This window comes from Gadus morhua, chromosome 15 (assembly GCF_902167405.1).
Source record: "Gadus morhua chromosome 15, gadMor3.0, whole genome shotgun sequence".
In the NCBI taxonomy this organism is placed as follows: domain Eukaryota; kingdom Metazoa; phylum Chordata; class Actinopteri; order Gadiformes; family Gadidae; genus Gadus; species Gadus morhua.
The window spans coordinates 22,774,736-22,797,685 of NC_044062.1; the positions used below are offsets into that span (position 1 = coordinate 22,774,736).

Here is a 22,950-nt window from a genome sequence, read left to right on the forward strand (position 1 = left end):
CTGTTCCCGTCAGTTCCTGCCAGTAGATGGTGGTATCTTCGTGAGCTTCTGGCTTCGGGTCGTCTATTAACATGAACATGTGTGCTTCTTCTGGTGCGGGTTTGGCGGGGTGGTACAGGGTGATGCCTCCCAAGTTGCAGGCAAGAGTGATTTGTAGGGAACCCATTAGGTCCCTTCCTAATAGATTGATGGGGCATTTTGGGGCGTATAGGAATGAATGACTTCCTTCTGTTCTAGTATGTCGAAGTCGAGTGGGGTTGTGAACGGTTGTTCCATGGATTTCCCAGAGAATCCCATGGTTTTTAGAGAGCGGCGAGAGAGTGGGGGTGTTTTTCCCGCGAGACTTCCGATAGTTGATACGGATGCTCCCGAGTCCACTAGAAACGTGCATCTGTGTCCACCTACGTATGCTTCCACAGTAGGTTGTCCGAGACCCAGTTCCTTTCTCGCCTGCTCGTCCTCTGGGCAGCCCTATTGTATGGCTAACATGGAGTTGCCCGCTCTGGGCCGAGCCGTGGGTTCAGTATTCTGATATTGCTGTTGTGACGGGAACTTAGATTGGGCCATGTCGGAGTGGTACTTGGGGCAGTTTCTGATCCAGTGTCCCATTTGGTTGCAATGCATGCATGGAAATTGACGCATTGGCCTGTCTCTTCCTCTTCCGGCTCCTCCTCCTCTGTGCGGCTGGTTCTGTCTTTGTTGACCTGATTGTTGCATGGCGACGGCCACGTATGCAGCGTATGCGGTAGGTTCGTTGCCCTGTCGTAGCCACTCTGGAAGTGGGGTCACCTGAGGGACTGTTTCGGACATTAGGGACATCATGTTCTCGTAATCCTGGTCTTCTTCGGCTTTCTTGAGCTGCCGGGTCCTCTCCACGTCCTTTTCTATGTTCACCCTGCACATCTGTTTGAATATTTCCTCAAGACCTCCGTCGTGGTCTTTCTTTGCTCGCTTCTTTTTGCTTAGATTGAGGTGGTGAATGAGGTGTTCCATCCACTCTGCCTTTGGTTTGACGCACAGTCCAACCACCGTCTCCAGTCCAGTCTGGGCCTCGGGCGGTAGCCCACTCAAGACCGCCTTTCGGAAGGTGTTGTTTGCCAGGCTGCTTTCGTACGGGCTGCAGTCATTTTTGTCTGCCCATAGGATTTCGGCTCTTCTTACGTAATCATGGATGGTTTCTTCTGGTTTGATGGCCAGGCCTTGGATTCCCACTGCACTGAGGTCTGGTGGGTATTGTCGTTTGAGGTTATCCCAGAAGGCATTTCGGTATATGTCGAAGGGTGCTTTGTCTGGCACATGAGTAGTATGGGTCATTCTTTCCAGTTCTATTGTTTTGTCGGAACCATGGGCTTTTCCGAGGATGGCCCTTACATCTCCTATGGCCAGGACATCACCTGACGTCTCCTCCTCGAACGTCCTGATCCAGGCCGGAGCTCCCGCCGTGATCGAAGGCAAGCGGCGGACCAGGATGTGCCTTTCTCGGTGTCCCCAACCGGAAAATATTTTCCTGTCCCATGCGTCCGCCATCAGGGGTGCCATCAGGTCGGTGCCCTCTTCGTCTGAGCATTCGTCGTCCGACCGGTTCGGACTGGTACTCTTTGTCTTGGTCTTCCTAGTGCGGCGATCCGTCTTGGTTGAGCGGTTTCTGCCTCGGGTTGCGGGTTGGGAGGCTGATGTTTGTTGATCTTGTTTAGATCCCGAGGTGGCTCCCGCGGGAGTGCCGGTCGTCTTCTGTATGGCCCCCGTACTTGGATCATTGTTCTCTTGAACGTATTGTGGGTTTTCACAGTTGTCTTGTCCTTGTCCTTGAATGTTAAGGGAGTTTGAGTTCCCCATGTATCCTTGGTTGGAACAGTTTGGATGTCCTAGTAGATGCTGGATGGGTTGTAGTATTTCCTGCTGTTGCGGTAGTTGTGGATTGTATTGTAGTTGATGTTGGGGAGCGTAGACTTGGGTTGAGTCGGGTTGGGGTTTGTGTTGTAGCTGCTGCTGCTGGGTTGAGTTGTACTGGGGGTTTGGTTGTAGCTGCTGCTGTTGGGTGCTAGGTTGTAGCTGCTGCTGCTGCTGCTGCTGCTGCTGCTGTTGGGTGCTGGGTTGAAACTGCTGTTGCGGCCAGTAGGGTTGGGGGTTGAGTTGTAACTGCTGCTGCTGCTGTTGCTGCTGCTGAGTGCTGGGTTGAAACTGCTGCTGCTGCTGCTGCTGCTGCTGCTGCTGCTGCTGCTGCTGCTGCTGCGTGTTGGGTTGAGACTGCTGCTGTTGCTGCTGCTGTTGGATGCTGGGTTGAAACTGCTGCTGCTGCTGCTGCAGCTGGGTGCCGGGTTGAAACTGCTGCTGCTGGGTGCCGGGTTGAAACTGCTGCTGTTGCTGCTGCTGGGTGCCGGGGTGAAACTGCTGCTGCTGCTGCTGCTGCTGCTGCTGGGTGCCGGGTTGAAACTGCTGCTGTTGCTGCTGCGGCTGCTGTTGGGTGCTGGGTTGAAACTGTTGCTGCTGCTGCTGCTGCTGCTGCTGCTGCTGTTGCTGCGGCGGCTGCTGCGGCTGTTGGATGCTGGGTTGAAACTGTTGGGTGCTGGGTTGAAACTGCTGCTGCTGGGTGCCGGGTTGAAACTGCTGCTGTTGCTGCTGCTGCTGCTGGGTGCCGGGGTGAAACTGCTGCTGCTGCTGTTGCGTGCCGGGGTGAAACTGCTGCTGTTGCTGCTGCTGCTGCTGGGTGCCGGGTTGAAACTGCTGCTGCTGGGTGCCGGGTTGAAACTGCTGCTGTTGCTGCTGCTGGGTGCCGGGGTGAAACTGCTGCTGATGCTGCTGGGTGCCGGGTTGAAACTGCTGCTGTTGCTGCTGCGGCTGCTGTGGCTGCTGTTGGGTGCTGGGTTGAAACTGCTGCTGCTGCTGCTGTTGCGTGCCGGGGTGAAACTGCTGCTGTTGCTGCTGCTGCTGCTGGGTGCCGGGTTGAAACTGCTGCTGTTGCGGCCAGTAGGGTTGGGGGTTGAGTTGTAGCTGCTGCTGCTCGATTGGGCAGGGTTGGGGCATGCCGACGTTCGTTGCGCCCGGAGGGTGGTCCGCTTCTCGACCAATTATTGCACCCGGGCCGCTTCTCCCTTTTATCACGCGGTCGGTCCCGTCCTTTGGCCCTTTCTTCGAGTCGTACTCAACGCCACCGTAATCCTGACATTCTCCTGCGAACGACAGTGGGGGTTGATCGTTGTACGAGATTTCCACAGGCCCCTTCTCTATGTGGAGCATTGGGAATTGGAGGGCAGGTAAATCTCGAGGCGCCGGGTGGTCATAGCAGCCGTATGGTGGTGGGGCCTTTGTATTGTTTGGGAAAAGCGGGTTTTCTTCGAGGCTGGGGTAGGTGTTGTTGCGGAGACTGGTGTCCTCTCCACATGGCGTCGCTTTGTCCCCAACGTCCGCTCCGTCTAGGGTGAGTGGGGTCGCACGCTCCTCGACGTGAGGTGCTGCAGGCAGCCCTTTCAACACTGTTTTCTCTTGGTGGGAAAGGTTGGTTGGTCGCCCTTCCCTCTTCCGGACTTCCATGTTTATTGCCGCATTGTAGGCGTTGAGTAGGGCGTAGGTGTAGCTTTCCCTCTTTTTCCTGTAGTCGACTGAATCCGCGTTTCGTACCTTCTTTGTGTTTGCGCGTCTCGTCGCAGCCCATTCGCTCTCCTTCAGGGTGTATTCCCAGGCCGCTGTTGTAAGGCCGGTGGTGACCTTTACGCCAACAGCCCAAAGTCCAACTCGTTCCCACTCCTTTCTGTACTTTTCTTCTCGCATAGCCCAATTTTTCTGTTGTTCAGTGGACAACGCTTTGTCCTTCAGGGCGTTCACTGCCAAATACCTGGCTACTGCCGCCCTCATCTGGGCCGGGGTATCTGGGTCAGGTCTCGCTTCTGTTTGGCGAGGTAGCACATTGAGTGAGGCCATGATGTCTTGAAAGGCGCGTCTGCTGGGGCTAGGCGTGAGCAGTTGGGGCCGCTGTCTGGTGTTGCGGCAGGAGTGCTGCAGGCGTTGTTTAGGCCAGCAGGGGGAGGCGTTGAGGGTACTGGATAGGCGCCGCTGCAAACCAGCAGGGGTAGGCGTAGAGGTAGATGCGGTGTTGGTTAGCAGGGGGAGCGTTGAGGCAGGTACCGGGGTTGGCCTGCACGGGGAGGTTAGGTGGGGGTGGGGGTCGCGGCACAGGGGCTGCGAAGTACTAAGAGTGTTTGGGTTTTTTGGAATTCACAATTTATTTATCGATAAAGAAACTTTTCTTGATTTCTATCTGAATGACAAAAGGCTGTGATAACCTATTACCTATAGCCAACACTTAACTGACCAAGCACACACTATTCGCACGTCGTGCTGTGAGTGTACCCGTCAATAAACAAGTATTCAATGGGATGGGGACAGGGATCTGCAACAGGACCTGCGGAGAGGGTGGCGTTAAGGTGGACAAGTGAAAAAAAAAAAAAAAATTAAAAAGGGGTGGGGGGGTTTACTCCAGGGCCTGCGGAGAGATGAAAAGGGTGTGAAGGGGGTTTACTCCAGGGCCTGCGGAGAGATGAAAAGAGTGGGAAGGGGGTTTACGATAGGGTGTGGTTAGGGACAGAAGGGTGGGGAGGGGGGGTGAGTTTACGATAGGATTTGGGATATTGGGACAAAAGGATGGGGACAGGGGGGGGTCTGACGACCGGATCTATAGAGACAGGAACAAAAGGGTTGGGGTTATCAAAAGGAGTTTATGACCCGATCTGTAGAGACAGAGACAAAAGGGTTGGGGTTATCAAAGGAGTTTACGACCGGATCTGTAGAGACGGAGACAAAAGGGTTGGGGTTATCAAAGGAGTTTACGACCGGATCAGTAGAGACAGAGACAGAAGGGTTGGGGTTATCAAAGGGGTTTTCTAGGGTATGGGTGAAAAAGTACAACAACTATTCGAGTTGTTCCAGTCCTACCGGACTGTGCAACCAGGCCACAAGATGGCCCCGGCGCCGAGAGAGAGAGAGAGATGAGTGAGTGAGTGAGTGAGAGAGAGAGAGAGAGAGATCTGCTTTTGCTTAGGTCAGAGGTTATGCAGTCTTAACAAAAGACTGACCATTCATCCCCTACTGACTTGCAGGAGAGAGAGAGATGAGAGTGAGTGAGTGAGTGAGTGAGAGAGAGAGGGGGGGAGTGAGAGAGAGGGAGTGGGGGGAGAGAGAGAGAGAGAGAGAGAGAGAGAGAGAGAGAGAGAGAGAGAGAGAGAGAGAGAGAGAGAGGGAGAGAGAGAGAGAGAGAGAGGGGAGAGGGGGAGGGAGAGAGAGAAAGAGAGAGAGAGAGGATGTAACACTTAAGTTGAGGCCCCCTGTTGCTCTTCAGCAATGGCGTTTGTTTCAAAAAGGTCTCTGACTACAAAGACTGTGGAGGTACGAACAAAGGAAACGCACGTTTCCAAGACGCGTTGTCCCTTTAAATCGTACACCACGTGGTACATCCAAAATGCTGCAGAAACAAACTTTTGGATCTCTATAAGAAGTATGAGATTCCTGCAAGTTTGTCCCCACGGCGGGTTAGCGAGGCACTTGATAGCAGATGGGTTATACTGCGTAAGTCTACCTCTACGGCTGCGTTATATACTATACGAACTTGCAGTTTCGATTTTCAATGGACCGGGCCTGGAGGAATCAAACCCATTCAAACTCCACAGCAAACAAAGCTACGCCACCGGTTTTATGCAAGTAAGCTAGATTAACGTTAATATGACCTTTCTCGCCCCACCGTAATGGCTCAAACGTTTTTACTGGTCGGTTCTTTTGTACTGGCTTAACATCCGTACATTCTTCACACAACACACAAACCACAGGTATTATTTCTCCCACGCGGTACAAACATTTAGATCTAATCAGGATTGGATACAGTCTATCGACAAACCCATGTAAAACACACTCCTAGCCCTTAACTTCGTGAGCTCGTTATTCAATTTCAATCTGTTAGCGTATCCTAGGCCGTTTATCTAACCGGCTGTATGAATTTCAACCAGTCCGAGATCACACGTCCCCGCAACCAGTCGAAGGCAGTACAAGCTATTCACCTAATGTTACTAATCTAACTATACAGAGTTTAGTCATTGACAACAGGTTCTGTTTACCTTTCTTGTGGCGCCTGTAAGTAGCTTGTACTGCTCCCGACGGCCCCGCGGTCGCTGGTCTCGGTCCGGAACTTCCCAAGAACGTCACGGGTCACCAAATTGCAATGTTCTTCATGGAAAGATGGATCCAAAGGAATAGCTTTAAAGAGACTTTATCTGTATAAAGTATTTTCGGTATGGTAAACTGATGCTCTGAAGTAAAGAGAGATTGAAGATGTGTTCTAAGCACGTGCGAGAGTGTTCTCCTAGCTGATCCTAGCCACAAACCCACGTATGGTAATCGCTGCCGGGAGAGTTCTAATGTTTTCGTGGCCAGGTGGGCTTCTTTATGGACTCAGCGAGGACCGGAAGACTTTGAGAGGAACCGGTGTGACGTAATCCTCGGTTTTCCTCGCCTGGTCTGTGATGCTGCCCTCTGTGGCTAAAGTATCTATTGCAGCCTTCAGTAATGTCCTGCTTTCCCTTGTGGCTATGTGTAGTATTTACGGCTTATATATTTGGTCCTACCCCCTATTGGTTAAGTGAGGGAAATACAGCTTGTGTTCCTAAAATACGTAACAGTACATAACTTACTGTATCATGGTATATCATGGTACATTGCTCGATGCCATCGTGTACCATGGTACATGAGTATAATGTTCCATGGTAAAGCATGGTACATCGCAAAGTATGGTACTTAGGCTTAAAGGGGTAGTTCGGAATTTTGGACATAGGGCCTGATTCCGAAGTGAGCATTGGTATTCTATATCACTGGAGACAGTTTTCAACACATTTCATTCAGTCCTTCTAGTTGCAGAGTTCGCTCGTGCTAGGCTAGCGCACGTCAACGGGCAATGCTAGCCTGCTATTAAAAACAGTCTTACCCACTCCACAGTACACCCGAGGTAAATCAATTATAACGCCAGACTATAGATTGAAATGTCTGTGTTGATAGAATAATGTTAGAAATAAAACTAACCTTGCATCGCATGAATCATCGAGGGACTACTTTCTCAGCAGAAGCGGAATTCTACTATGCGCTGGTTAGGTTTGTAACCGAATCACGACAGAAGAACGTAAACAGAGAAGCGTGGGACAGAAGCGCAATTGAACGACTAGGCAACATGATGGTTCAGTGTGCTTTTAGAAATTGTAGAAATAAACGGTACAGATGGGCACCACAAAGTTTCCACCAATTTCCAGTGCGAGATCCAGAAAGGACTCAACTGTGGCTTGTTGCTGCTGGCTTTGACATCAAAACACCGGCTCGTACATGTACGGTTCGTTGGATACAACAAATTCCTCATAATCGTCTTCAAAAGCAGATGCATCGCTAACTCCTCCAAACGTGGCCATATCTTGTTAATTTAATACGCTTGTAGAATTCCTTCGTTCACTGTACTCTGCGTTTGTAGCAATGACAGCGGCAGGTAACCTAGGTATCAGTCCGCCGCTGCCGTAGCCTACGTACAGGAATATAAACACTGCTGCTGAGACCCCGCAATTCCCTCAAAATGCAATGCAATGCAAGGTTGGTTTTATTTCTAACATTATTCTATAAACAGACATTTAGATTTATAGTCTGTCGTTATAATTGATTTACCTCGGGTGTACTGTGGAGTGGGTAAGACTGTTTTTAATAGCAGGCTAGCATTGCCCGTTGACGTGCGCTAGCCTAGCACGAGCGAACTCTGCAACTAGAAGGACTGAATGAAATGTGTTGAAAACTGTCTCCAGTGATATAGAATACCAATGCTAACTTCGGAATCAGGCCCTATGTCCAAAATTCCGAACTACCCCTTTAATGTACCACAGTATGCCATATGGTATGTTGGAAATGTAAAATATTCAAAACAAATCGGATGCTGCCAGTTTCGACACCATTTTGTGTATGACATGTTACATCGAAGGGAATACACTTCACTTGGAAATAATCTGCGTGGATTTACTTTACAAAATAGATATTGAAACCAAGAGTTTCTTGAATAAAACAATCTGAAGATCTAGATCTTTACGTCAGAAAGTCTATATAAGTGCTGATAATATATCACGCATGATGTAGAATGTTTGTCAAAATTAAACTAGCCCAGCAAGAGTCCCTGCCAAAGTCAGTACCCCTCGCCACTACAAAGTCCTCTATTGTCCTGGGCCCCCTTCTCTATCCCTTGTACCTTTCATAATGCACAATATCATGTTACATGGAACTTTTACTATGAATGTATTTTCTTAAACAGCACAACGGTACATGTGTAATAACATCAAGACACAAGCATATCCAATTATAAATGATTTATTTTCTTTCAAAAAGGAATATACTTTTGGAGACACAGCAAATCACATTTTATGAAGATGTACAATTGATCATTGATGTATTTATTTAAACAGCATCAACGTTCATTTGTGATAACTTAAAGATACCAACATATCATCCACTTATGTATGCTTCATGTACGATTAAAATCAGTGTACTTTAAGAGACAAGTCATATGAAGGACATGAACATTATAAAATAGTCGTGCACAATACGTTTGGCTTCACATTCCTCATTAGAAATTCTCTTTTACACTTTTGCAAATTGCAATGTAGTGGAAGCAAACATTTGGCACGGTAAGAACAAAACACAATCCATAATAGAAATGACATTTTAAATGTTAAACCGTTTACTCCTGTACACCATTTGTTGAATCATATGTTAATAAAATAAGCAACATGAGTTAAAAACTTACTCTGAAGTTTACTAACATAAAGTTTTGTCAATTTGACCGAAAACTCTGAGCAGTGTAGATTATCACAAAGAAACTTATTTTTAGTCCCTTTCAAATGCAGGCATTTTTACAACGTGAACACGGTTAGCATGTTCCACAAGAGTACACTTGGCCTTCACTTCCCTTGAGGTGCACACCATCAAACGTCCAGTGTTCTCAACCTGAACAAGGAACTTTGACACATTGACATTGATATCACCGTCATAGACGACAAATTGGTTTTGCGTCGGAGACAACTCATAATAATATATAAGCAACTCTGAGCATGAACAATCTTGTTTGCATTGACAGACTTTGGATAAGACTACAAAAGAAGCTATCAACCCATATGTTCCTTCTGTTGCAATTACAGAATTGTTTCTCTTGTAGCCAGCTGCGTAGCATTGGGTTGTCAGTAACATTTTCCATACAACACAACGTTTGAATATTCGACAAGGAATATTGTGCAGATAATCGTTTAATGGGAATCTATTTTCCAGTGCAACTCTTTCACACGCAGATAACTGCCTGTAATTATATTTCCCCAACATCACTATGTGCCTGGCAATGACAGTTCCTGCCTTCGTCAGATAATCCAAACCGGTTAATCTACAAAAAAGCTCACGGACTGGTCTTGGTGCGTCCTCAAACACTGCAGTTCCTGAACGAATTAACCTCTGCTGGGCAAAGAAGTACTTGAAAATCTGACAAGGTACCGCCTGCATGCCATTGAACAAATCAAGTAACTTACCATTTGCATCTTCATATACAAATGCAGAGTTGGCCCACAACGACCCCCAGTCCCTCACACTCTGTGCCAGATGCACAAGCAAATGAGAGTTATATGAGCAGTGTTCGATGCCATACAGTTGAGGAATCTGTGCCACAAACTGGACCAGACACAGTTCTGCACAGTTGACCTGATCCTGCGTTGTCACGGAGGAGAGAAGAATATGTAATGCAAATGCAAGTAGCATCCAATGTTTGTAAAACCTCCTGGGTAGAAAGTCTTTCATAACAACTGGGGAATACAACAACAGAAACGCTCTCCATTCAGTGGCTTTCCAAAAGGCTCTCTCAGAAAGCGGTCTTGGGTTTCGCCTGACTTCACTTGGGGGCTTGATCTCACATAGGGCACTGTCAATCTGTCTCATTTGGTCAGGGAGTAGGTGATATTCTTCGGCACTATACTTGCCATCAAGCCACAGGTTGGTAAACTGTCTAACGACTCAGACACACAGAATGCATGTAATCTGGTACAAATCCTTTGACAAAGTCAAAGGAAGTCAACAGAAACAAAGGACTCGCCCCTTTGACACCCATCTGAGCTTCGCCACTCTCAGTTGCTCTTTCGGCTAACTCAACTGTGCTCGCCATGGATCTTAACGGTACTATATCAGCTTGTACAGGATACACCCTGGTGTGCCCCTTTCCCTTGTCAACAACTTCACCTTCATGGCAACAAAAGCCACATCCATATTTTCCATTAAACTGTTTAAAGTTCTGAATCATGGCCCGCGCCACAGCATCACAGACACAAACTAGTGCATGCACTCTACTATTCCTCTGCAGGCCAGTACTATCGATCCAAGCTACACCATTCTCATGTAAACTCTGGAGCTCAGCAATGAACGGAGCGAAATAGGTGTCGACCCGGGGTTTGTGCCGCCCAAACCACAAACTATGCAACATAATGGATTTGCCTCTTTCGTCCAGTGACAGCTCGTTTATTGTGCAGAGTATTGGCCAAAGAGAATACTGCGAAGATTTGAAAACGGGAACGCCGTCACAATTGAAAGATATGGCGACATTGTCCGGATTGTCGATAAAATCACCCTGATCTTGGTATAGCTTTCCTGTGTTTATGTCTCCTACACTCTCATCATGTCGAAAGTGGCCCCGCAGTGCCGACTGTGGCAAGATGTTTTTGAGCTGATCGGCTAAAGGCATCACCAGAAAGTAACTTGCAGATTTGAGAAGTTCCTCCTTGTGCCAATGCTTCAGGCAAGTTTCACAATGGTAGTCTGGTCCTTTGCCGATGTATCCTACACAGTCCGTGCAATAGAAATGCAACTCTGCCTTGTCGGACAGATTGAAGAAAGCTTTGTCCAAGTACCACTTGCTTGAGGGAACACATCCTGGAATGACGGTATTAAACAAATCGAGAAGGTCTTTCATGGCAACACCAGATAATCCGTGCCTCAAGCACAACCCCATCAGCATCGCTAGCAGTTGTCCCTTTGAAACATCAGCTCCTTCAAAGACAGGGTTGTTGGCGTCAAAGTGCTTTTCATCAAACAGCTTCTCCTGAAAAAACATCAACAAATATTGCACTTTAATAGGTATTATGCTGATAATTGTCATTTATCCAATACTTGCTACACAACAAATCATTGTTATCCCATATACAGATCATAACAATTTGCATTATAGATATTGTTAAGAAGTGTTATACAATTATACAATTATGTAATTGCACAACAGTTACAAGATCATTTCAGCCCTGACCTACATTTAGGTCAGGGCTGAAAGGTGCTGCAGTTGGTGGGGGTCTGTTGAATCAATGCCATGCCTTTGTTGCGAATTTGCATAGGGGAACTAGCGGAATGATAAGAAGTAGCACGGCATATGGGAACTAGCATAATGGTAGGAAGAAATACAACGGCAGGGCGCACGTGGGTGAGATTGCGTAGTAAACATCTGCCAGGAGATCTGTTCGGGAGAAGATTTAGAGGATTCGAGTATTTATCGCCAGTATATTTATGAATAGTTTATGTATCTTTTTTTTTTTATGTAGCAAGTTTCCCCAGTAGTTCGAAGGATAATGATGAGCATCTTGGCCCTATTTTAAAGTGTATGATTACAGTTTCTTTCATTTCAGTTACGCTCATTGGTCAGTTTAGGGGTAGCGTCACTCGGATGTGGGTATCAAAGGCCCTACATCAAGCCAGAAAGCCAGTTGGAGTTGGGGGGACAGCGCAGCATCAGCGCACCTCTAACACACTCTCAGCGCAACGTTTGCGCACCTCTCTCCCCTTAGCGCAGCATCTGCACACCTCTTTAGTAACCTTCTCCTCTTAGCGCAGCATCAGCGCACCTCTTTACTCTTTTCTTTGAGTCTTTGCTATTTTCTTTTATAAGTATTTGTGCAGTATCAGGAAGGTAAAATGTGGGAATAAGCTTGTCTTGGAGGTCTAGGTCAGAGAACTGTATTTTGGAGGTATATTGAGAGGAATCAGCAGTGGTATGTAAAAAATTTGCTTGGGGATAAGAGGAATACTGTAATAGATTTATGCGACCACCAATTAGGCAACTAGAGGATATATTGAATGTAAAGAGAGACTTGAGGCAGCATGTACAGTGATATTTCAGTTTGTGACCATGGTGGTTCTTTGAATTATAGTTATCAGTATATTTACCAAGAGGCTGATGCCATATATATTTCAATTGTATTGGTAGTTTGATCATACATTTGTATGGGGTGGCAGCACAGGCGCAGTAAATCCGTGGAGGGGGGGGGGGGGTAGGGGCCCCACACCGTATACTGTGTTTAGTTTACGGTGTGGGCCCCAGAGCAGTGTGTAATTACAACATACACCCTTGGCACGCTACAGTTTTCGTGGCAGCGATACGATTTGGCCAGTAACACCCTCGGCACGCTACACCTTGATATGGTTCTTGTGGTAACTCGGTTAGGTAGAAAGGCTCAAAGCAAGGTCCAAGCAGGGTGTGAGGGTCCAAAGCCTCAAACGGCGGTTTATTACACTCGGTATCAAACAGTTTCTCAAGCGCACGCTGTACATCCAAGGCGGGGGGTTGCTCGAGTCGTGGTCCACGTGTCCGCCGTGCGGCTCACGGTGCGGGGTCTCGGTCCTCTACGTCGTCCTCTCTTCCACTCGACTCTTCCCCTTCTGTCGGCTGGTGGCCTCCTTTTAACTCCTGGGTGCCTCCCGCCCAGGTGTTCCTCGTTTCCCCGATTGCGGCTCTCCGGAGGTCGGGGTTTGTCGCCGGCTGTTGGCCACCGGTGGTATATCCCGGCCTCGACTCTCCCGAACAGGGGGCGTGGCACCGGGGGAATGCCACACACTCCCCCCCTTTGCCTATGCCCCTCCGTGCGCGGGGCCCAGCCCCCGCACGCATCTCGGCGGGACAGAGCGTCGGCGTTGGTGTGTTCCCGCCCCGGCCTGTGTTCCACGGTAAAGGAGAAGGGCTGGAGGGACAGGAACCACCTCGTTATCCGAGCGTTCGTGTCCTTGGCGGTGGCCATCCACTTCAGTGGGGCGTGGTCCGTCACCAGGACGAACTGGTGTCCTAGAAGATAGTACGTTAGTTTTGTGACGGCCCACTTAATGGCCAGCGCCTCCTTTTCTACCGTGCTGTAGTTCCGCTCGTGGGGGAGGAGCTTCCGGCTGAGGTAGGTCACCGGATGCTCCTCTCCGTTCCGGACCTGGGATAGGACCCCACCTAGTCCCACCTCGGACGCATCTGTTTGGAGGGTGTAAGGGAGGTTAAAATCCGGGGTGACCAGTAGCGGCTCCTTACATAAGGCCCCCCGTAGGTCCTCGAAGGCCCTTGTCGCTGCCTCAGTCCAGTGGACCCTATCCGGGAGGGCCTTCCGGGTGAGGTCGTTCAGGGGGCAGGCTAGGGTGGCATACCCCGGGATAAAACGCTGGTAATACCCCACCAGCCCCAGGAACGATCTCACCTGCTTCTTGGTCTGGGGTTGGGGCCACTCCCGGATAGCCGCCACCTTGTCCTCCTGGGGTCGCACGTTCCCCCTCCCCACCCGGTACCCCAAATAGGCCGTCTCCTCCCGCCCCAACCGGCACTTTGCAGGGTTGGCGGTCAGCCCGGCCGCCCGTAGGCCGTTAAGCACGGCCCGCACGTGCTTGACGTGTTCGTCCCAGCTGGCGCTGTGGATGATTATATCATCGATATATGCCGCGGCGTAACTGCTGTGCGGCCTTAGGACCTGGTCCATCATCCGCTGGAACGTAGCGGGGGCCCCGTGGACACCAAAGGGCAGGACAGTGTACTGAAACAGGCCCCCCGGCGTCGCGAAGGCCGTCTTCTCCCGGGACGACGGTGCCAGGGGGACCTGCCAGTACCCCTTGGTTAGGTCCAGCGTGGACAGGTACCGGGCCGGTCCCAGCCGCTCGATCAGCTCGTCTACTCTAGGCATGGGGTAGGAGTCAAAGTCAGACACTTCATTTAACCGGCGGAAGTCATTACAGAACCGGTGGGTCCCGTCCGGCTTGGGCACCAGCACAATAGGGCTAGCCCAGGCGCTACGGGATTCCTCAATTACCCCCAGTTTCAGCATCCGCTCCACCTCGGCTCGGATGGCGTTGCGCCGGGACTCGGGTACCCGGTAGGGCGGGATCCGAACCGTCACCCCCGGAGCGGTCCGGATCTCATGAGAGATCACCGAGGTCCGCCCGGGCACGTCCGAAAACACGTCCCGGCTCTGCAGCACCAGCTCCCCGAGTTCTTGTCTCTGTGCGGGGCTGAGGTCGGTCCCAGTTCTTCCCGTCCGCCTCGATGCTCTTCTTGAGCATCCGTTTGATGGTCTGGTTGAACCGCTCGACTAGCCCGTCCGTCTGCGGGTGATACACCGAGGTCCGGAGCTGGGAGACCTGTAGCAGTTTTAGTAGCTCCTTGACTACGCGGGACATGAAACACGAGCCTTGATCGGTGAGGATCTCCTTTGGGAGTCCCACCCGGCTAAAGAGTATCACTAGTTCCCGGGCTACCGCCTTGCTAGTCGCCGCACGCAGTGGGAGGGCCTCGGGGTATCGGGTCGCATAATCTAATATGACGAGGAGATATCGATGACCCCGGCTCGTCCTGGGGAGGGGTCCTACAATGTCCAGCGCTATTCTTTCGAAGGGGGTCTCAATAATGGGCATCGGTATGAGCGGGCTCCGCTCCACTGCCCGCGGGGCTACGCGCTGGCAGTCGGGACACTCCTGGCAGTAACGCGCTACGTCTCTACGAACCCCGGGCCAATAGAACCGCGCCACCACCCGCTCTCGCGTTTTGTCCATGCCCAGATGTGCGCCGAGCAAGTGTGTGTGGGCCATGAACAAAACCTTAGACACGTAGGGTCGCGGTACCACCAGTTGTTGTATTACCTCCCCCTCGCGCACGTCGACCCTGTACAGCAACCCCCGCTGAGTGCAGAAGTGGGGGTGGGTCAGGTGGCTCACTGAGTCCCTCACCTGACCGTCGTGGGCGACCACATGTCCCCACGCGTGCCGCAGGGCATCGTCCCGATGCTGGGCCGTAGCGAACTGTCCCGGCCGGGCCGAGTTCTCCCCCCCGGCCTGGGCGAAGTCCGATAGCTCAGTTAGGGGGGAGCTCTCGGGCTCCTCGGGGGTGTTCCCCCTCTCGGAGGCGGTAGCGGTGTCGGAGCTGGGCCCGGCTCCGTCTCCCGGTACCGGGCGTACCTGGTCCCCGGTAGATCGGGGCGGGCTTCCCGGTGCCGACGGACCCTCTCCTCCGGACCCCGGCGTGTCGTCCGTCTCGGTCCGCGTGGCGGTCGGTCGGCGGGTCGCTCCCAGTGCTGGTCCGTGGTCGGCGGCGGTCGTCGGGGCGGGTCCGGACTCCGACCCGGACTCTCGCGTCGGCGGGCGCCTTGCCCCTCGCTGGGCCGGGCGTCCGCTTCGGCCGGCGGGACGGTGCAGCTCTCGTCCCCCTCGGTTCCCCCTCATGGAGCTCCAGAAGCGGGTGAAGATGGGGCAGTCTCGGCCGATCAGGAACGGCACCGGCAGGGTCGGTACTATCCCGGCCCGGGCGACGAAGTCCCCCTGTGGTGTGCGTACTACCACGTGGCAGGTTTCGTACGTCCGGGTGTCGCCGTGTACGCAGGAGACCTGCATCGGGGTTCCCGGTCTGCCCCCGGCTAGGTCGGCCCTCACCAGGGTCACGGCACTCCCCGTGTCCAGCAGGGCATGGGTGTCCTGGTGCATCACCTTGATGGGGACGGTGGGGGAGTCCTTGTCGCCCTGTGTCCAGCAGGTCGCCAGCATACAGGCGGGGCGGTCTCTCGGGGCAGTGCAGGCGGAGGGCATGGGGACGTCCTGTCGGTCGGGACAGTCCCGGACCAGGTGTCCCCGTTGTCCGCAGTGGTAGCAGCGCCGGATCTCGGGTTCCCCTCGTTCTCGGGGCGGGGTGGACGGCCGGGTCCTCGACGGCGGTGTTGGAGTCTCTCTCCGGGTGGCCCGGGGGTTGGGCCTCGGGCCCGCCGCCAGCCGCTGGGCCACCTGCCAGTTCTCCAGCTGGCGCACAAGGTCGTCCACGGTCTCAGGGTGGTGGTGGGCCAGTACCCTCTGCGCGTCGGGGGGCAGCTGTCGCACGACGTTGTCCACCACGACCCGATCCACGGGGCTGGGTCCCGCTCCGTCCACCAGCCACCTCCGGGCTAGCCGACATTGGTGGGCCACCTGGGTCCGTACGGGTCCTCGGACGTCGAACGTCCACTCGTGGAAATTGAGGGCCTTCGCAGCAAGGCTATGTCCATAGTAGGCCAAGACGGCCGCCTTGAGTGCGGGATATAGGCCCGCGTCCCCGGGGTTGAGGTCCTGACTCGCCTGCTGGGCGGGTCCGGTTAAAAACGGGGCCACTATACAGGCCCACTGGGCCTCTGGCCACCCCTCCCGGGTTGCCACCTGCTCAAATGTTTCTAGGAAGGCCTCGACATCGTCGTCGGGTCCTAGCTTGGTGAGCCGACTCGTCGGGGCGGTGGGCGGCGGGTCGCGGGCGGCCTGCTGGGTCAGGCGGAGCACCGCCTCCGTCAGCAGGGCCAGGCTGGGGTCCGACTCTCTCGGGCCGGCTGGTCCTGCGGCTGTCCCGGGGTTCTGCATCTACGTCCGCGGGTATTCACCTCCGCGAACGGAGGAACCGCACCGGGAAGGAGGGGGGAAAAAAAAAAGGAAAAATCCAAAAACGAAGAGCCACTGCCAAAACGCGGGGTGGGGTCCTTACCGGGAGCCGTACGTGGACCGAGTTGCCCGCATTCTCCACCATATGTGGTAACTCGGTTAGGTAGAAAGGCTCAAAGCAAGGTCCAAGCAGGGTGTGAGGGTCCAAAGCCTCAAACGGCGGTTTATTACACTCGGTATCAAACAGTTTCTCAAGCGCACGCTGTACATCCAAGGCGGGGGGTTGCTCGAGTCGTGGTCCACGTGTCCGCCGTGCGGCTCACGGTGCGGGGTCTCGGTCCTCTACGTCGTCCTCTCTTCCACTCGACTCTTCCCCTTCTGTCGGCTGGTGGCCTCCTTTTAACTCCTGGGTGCCTCCCGCCCAGGTGTTCCTCGTTTCCCCGATTGCGGCTCTCCGGAGGTCGGGGTTTGTCGCCGGCTGTTGGCCACCGGTGGTATATCCCGGCCTCGACTCTCCCGAACAGGGGGCGTGGCACCGGGGGAATGCCACATTCTCTAAGTAAAACTAAAAAGTCACCCGTTTCTACACATTACTTGTTATAACAGACAAGTTATATATAAACTAACCTGACGAGAGCCAGGCTGTCCATGTTCGTGGCCATCCCCTGCTATATATTGCTCTGCACCGTCATATTCTTCTTGTTGAGCATTCTGGAAATGAAATATCAGGATTAGTATTAATGCAAGGTTCCATGGCTATATTGGCTTGGTCATTATTTTCTATCCGGCTTATGAACACTGCTGCTTTGAAGAGGATTCACATCTTAACATAATCATTGTCGCTTATGTCTCACCAAAGTTGAAGAATAGCCTTATTCTGCATTCTTCTTTTCTCTCTCAGCTCCTTTTCTTATCGCTTATCAAACTTATTCCAGTATTGTTTTAGGTGAAATGTTCTTTTTACTTAACTTTAACATTGTACACAGTTGGATTAATTGTTGATATATCGCATAGGTCATCATTAAAAAATATGGAAAATAATGTAGGCCTACCATATGCTGTAGTAGCTCACTGTCACATGTGTTGCCTCCATGTTCATCCATATTTCCAACTTCCATTTGTAATCCCCTTGCTGGGCCAGAGCCAGCAGAGACATCTTCAGATGAATCACTGATGTCACTAGAAAGACAATATATAAAAATATACATAAAGGGAAAATTAATGTAAATATTTGTGCTTCAGTTACACAGTAACTGACCATATGGTACCATGTTGACACTTATATTATGCCTATAAAACATGTCACATAAGACGCATACAAATGTTTGACATAGAAAATAATGATTTATATAATTAAATGAAATAATATTTTTTAAAGAGAGAATGAGTTATTGCTTAAACACTGATTATTTTACTGCCTCAATATACTAAATATAGAGTACCATAAATAAAAAAGGACAAATATATGGTATATAGAATGTATCATATATAATGGATATAAGTGTCATAAACTAATAATTCAACACCATGCAGTTCAATTCAGCCAATTATTAATTGACCCAATGCACCATAGATGAATAAAAATCACTATATTGCATCAATATTAAACAAAGAATATACAGACTGAACATTAAGATATGTAAAATGAACATTCATAAAAATGGAATTTCATCAATGTATCCAGAATGTTTAGATTTGAATGCATTTTTCTTTAACTAAGTTATTTAAGTATCACATGGAAGATTTTACTTACAAGGTTTATTTCTTACACTGTAAAATATATTAAATCTCATGTAACAGTGTTATTTTTGACTTTTGACCCTGATTGTGATTTACCCGTTCATGCCTGTATAAATATAAGCACATAACTTATATTATGCAATAAATTACCAGCCCTGCCGTGGTTATATAAGCTATTTTGTAGCCAAATGGGTGAAACTTGTGTGGACAATTATGGCTGTGTTATGTAACTTAATATTACTATACCATCAACATTTGCACATTACAGCATTGTATTTACCTTCTAACATATGATCACACATCTACTCATGGAGCCAACATTACAGAACGTTTTGCCAAAATAACATTTCTAAAATCACACTGTAGGTGAAAAATTGCTGCATGAGCAGCTTAAGCCTTAAACAGTTAAAAAGTTGCTCAGGTAATAAATGGCATCAGGTGTAAGTTACACCGATCCACTTATACTTACTCTATTTGACATTGTACAACTTGTTCTTGTTCTGAAAGTTCTTGTTCTGAAATCTCTGATGCAGACGCAGGCGGCAACCCTTGTAATTCATCTTCAGAATCTGACGATGACGTCGGTTCCGTCCTCGCCGACTTCGGAAGCTTTCGATATAACTCAGTAGTCCGAGGAATATCTTGTGATTCGTCAGATAAATATCGCTTATAAGATGGCGGAATCTTTCTCCCATGATCCATTTCTCGATCCCACTCTTAAAAACAACTACAGATAGGTCGCCATTGCTCTTTCATCTCAATCAACTTGACGCAATCCTCGTTCTGGATCGCACTCCAGTTTCCGGTCGCAGGTGTGCGCATGTGCGATGAAATCTGGTACAATGCGGAATATTGAATATCAAATGCTTATTTTTCGCGCTTGGACCATTACTCACAGAGCTATTGAGTGTAGTCAGTTTGCAAATTGCATATTCATTTTTGCATGATCCTGTTAGACCGCTAATTATCACGTGAGTCCGAGTTTTAGGACCTACCGCTTATCCGGAGGTGGAGCTTTTTAAATATTGTGGCGGCCTTTCGCAGCGGAGCACTAACGGTCGCGGTTCGAAGTAGTCTGACTTGAAGAACTATCAATATTAACACGATGGTAATGTTAGCTGTTTTTGCCTTTGATGATTTTTCTGTCGACATTGGTGAGCTCTCCTGGATTGAGGGAGAATTTGACGAGCAGAATGAAGCACAAGAATATGTCGTGCGATGGAGGGAACGAAATGGAAAAGTTAAACTTTGTTCGGCCAAAATAATGGCAACCGGAGGTAAGACTGACAATTACATTAAAAAATCATGTTCTATTTGGACCTATAGTAACTTATAACAGTACTGTATATAGGCATACTTAATTATATCAGTTAGATGTAGGCCTATCTATTAATTTACTGCAGTGTGCTCGTGCAGTAATTTCCGTAAATAATTTACACCTATGCATGCATATATATATATATGCATCTACTAGGCCTATCGCCTAGATCTAGTTCTCATGCAGCTAAGCTTGTTGCAACTTTATTAAATGGAAGTTAATTATGACTTATATTATATGCATTATCTGATGTTCTTTCTATTTAATCCCGATTTCATAGAGGATAGGAGAGAACTGGTCGAAGTGAGGAAGAAAGCGGAGTTAGGCCTTCTGGATGTGGCAGTCACACCTACATCTAAATGTGGAAAAGGCCAAAGGCGAAAAATTCCAAATTCAAAGAACGTGCCATCTGAGGATGGAAATGATGAGCATGTGGCCGAGGTAATGAGGTATCCATGGAATCTTCTTATGCAGATTTTAATTAACATTTTTAAATATGTATTGTAGTTCATTCTGCATTTAATATACAATTTAGTATGTTGATTTAATATTCCAAACATTATTAAAAGTATATAGCTTTAATAATTGTCGACCAAATTTTTTTTTTTAACTAATCTGAACAAAAGGGTCAAATAGTCTCATAGTTATCTTATATCTTATTATTACTTCTGATAAAAGCTTATTTATCTATCCTTTTTATCAGTGTTTTGGTATCCTTTATCTTAATAACAATCTTATAAGAAGCAATTTAAATGCTGGTGCATATGCAATAATGGCTATTATATATGTTAATTACTTTTTTTTATTGCAGCCGAAGACCAAGTCAAAACGCAAGCAGGCATCAACTGCACAAAGTGCCAGCAAAAGTATTTTGCAGAAGTACAAAAATGCACAAGTGAGATTTCTCATTATGTTAGGCTGAGCTATTCTGAGGGAATATGGTGAACATTTGGAATTAACATACAAGTGGTCCTATGTATAAATACATGAATAACTGTTTATTGTAGATCATTTATTCTCAGAGGCATATACATATATATCAATATTTCTTGAGATATGGTTCATGAAAACCTGTTTTATTTATTGCAAACATTTTCAATCACTTAGTTTTAACTGGGCTTTTGCAAATGAAATTCATGTCTTTCAGTCGGATATTGACAACTCTGCCATAACTGCAACTGAGACCCCATCTGGCTCAACTGAGACTCCTTGTGGCAAAAGGTAAATGGAAATTAAGACCTGCTAATTAAAGGTTACTTGATGCCATGCACCTACTGAAATATCTATTATTTAATGTAGGGTGACTCCTTGAATGCTACAAACATAATATATGCATTACCATAATAATTTAAGTAATTTTGTCTCAGAAAAGGAACTAATTATTGTGGTCTAATCTGGTTCATACCATAGCACATATATCAGTAGTATGGGTTTCCTTTCATATGGTGCTGGATACATCCAGTTTTTATCATGATTGTCAAGTGCATGGAATTTGATTGAATGGTTATTTGACCAACCAGACATGGATATTAGCAAGGGTAACAGATTTATTGTATATCATCACGAAATAAGTGAATAATGCAACATTAATTTACGTATGCAGATGTGCTGAAGCAGTACGACAAATGCAGGCAATGGTGAATGAAATGAGAGGCATCAGACAAGAGATTCTGGGCATAAGAGCAGAGATGCTGGTGAGATCGGCAGCGCCCTCAGTGGAGCAGGCACGAAGGTGTCAACCGCCTATTGCGGCCAATACGGCCAAACCATCAACACCATTGGATGTAACCAATGAAGATGAATCTGCCTCAAATGATTCTGTGGTACGTATTTAACTTTTTTTCTTGTGTGGCTATGTTTATGAATAATAATACTAATCTTCTAGCTGCAGGACTTGTATTGTATACATACACTTATATATAAGTGTATCTACTATGTGTTGACATAATCTTGTCGTTGTTCCATAAATGGTCATATGTTGGGAAGGAAACCAAATCATGGAGACTTTTTTTCAGATCATCTCTCAATCTGTGAAATCGAGATCTTCACGGACCTCGGCACAAAAATTTGTGAATGACCTCATGCACGGGATTTACTCAACGGAATATATGGCGACACACAGCGTGTCGGGGTTATCCTCAACGAAGGCAGCCAACGTCAAGGCGGCACTGCCTCGTGAGCATGTCATGGAAATTATTGGTAATTAGCAATTGCCTTTCTTACCTATTTTTGCTAACCTTATGACATATTTTATCTGTAGTAACATTGATATCCCAAACATGCTATTTGTGTTGGTGGTACTCTCGCATGTGATCTGTGACTAGTATATATAAATACATGAACCACCAAAATGGTTGCGTTAATTAATCCTTGCATTCAGTTGTCAATGTCTACAAGGGGCAGTGTTACTGAATCTTTGTTTTTTTATGCACAGCTGAAGCACGCAAGGTCTTCCCCGAGGCAGCGGAAGCTGACATCAGGCGCTTCATGAGGGAAAAATTGTCGAATGCAGCCAAAATTCTGCGGCGTAAAGAGAAGTCTGACCGGACTTAATGCTATATATGGAGATTTTAATCAGAATGTTAGCGAAAAGTTCGATCTGTAAGTACTACATTTATATATCAACAGCTAAGCCAGTGAGTTCAACCAGGATACAACATGTACATCTGTGATAGTCTTGATACTGCAACTGTACTTGATAGAATATCATGTTTATGTTAATGCACCAGTTCATGTGTGGTTTGTCTTTTGTTTTAAATATTGCACGGTTGTGAATATATTTGGTCATATAGGGAGGAACTTATAAATTCATGTAGCTTATCTTTTTTGTAGAAAATGGATAACCTTTGTGTCATTGGTTGAGGTTATATGTATTTTTTATTCTGGTCTTCTTGAGTTGTAATATAATTAAATAAAACGATTCATTGTATCTAAGCATTTGTGTTTTTTACGTAAAGCCTAGCTTATACATAACCAAAGTCGTGCAGGAAAATATGGTATTGTTTTGACTGACACATTTCATAATTTTCAGATTATCTAAGTTCTATGATGCTGTTGCCAAGCATATGATACAGAGCCAACCTGACAGCTACCACTCCTTGTACAATGGTATGGCCCACTTACTATGATACATTTACTATGGTAAACTTTGGTAAAATGTAAGGTATCATGGTAAGGTACCATGG

At 48.2% G+C, this 22,950-nt stretch overlaps 1 protein-coding gene and 1 long non-coding RNA gene across 2 annotated transcripts; both read left to right on the top strand.

Annotated features, from left to right (window-relative positions):
- Positions 1–18,959: 18,959 nt before the first annotated feature.
- On the top strand, positions 18,960–20,765 carry LOC115560273 (uncharacterized). The gene is made up of 3 exons (XR_003979728.1): positions 18,960–19,724; positions 20,046–20,206; positions 20,577–20,765. It is a non-coding gene; the product is annotated as an uncharacterized LOC115560273 (long non-coding RNA).
- Positions 20,766–20,918: 153 nt separating this feature from the next.
- LOC115560033 (BEN domain-containing protein 6-like) lies at positions 20,919–22,643 on the top strand. Its single transcript, XM_030379315.1, has 4 exons — positions 20,919–20,986; positions 21,369–21,588; positions 21,781–21,964; positions 22,200–22,643. The coding sequence occupies exons 2-4, from the start codon at positions 21,391–21,393 to the stop codon at positions 22,316–22,318; spliced, it is 501 nt and encodes a 166-aa protein (XP_030235175.1). The 5' UTR covers positions 20,919–20,986; positions 21,369–21,390; the 3' UTR covers positions 22,319–22,643.
- Positions 22,644–22,950: the final 307 nt, after the last annotated feature.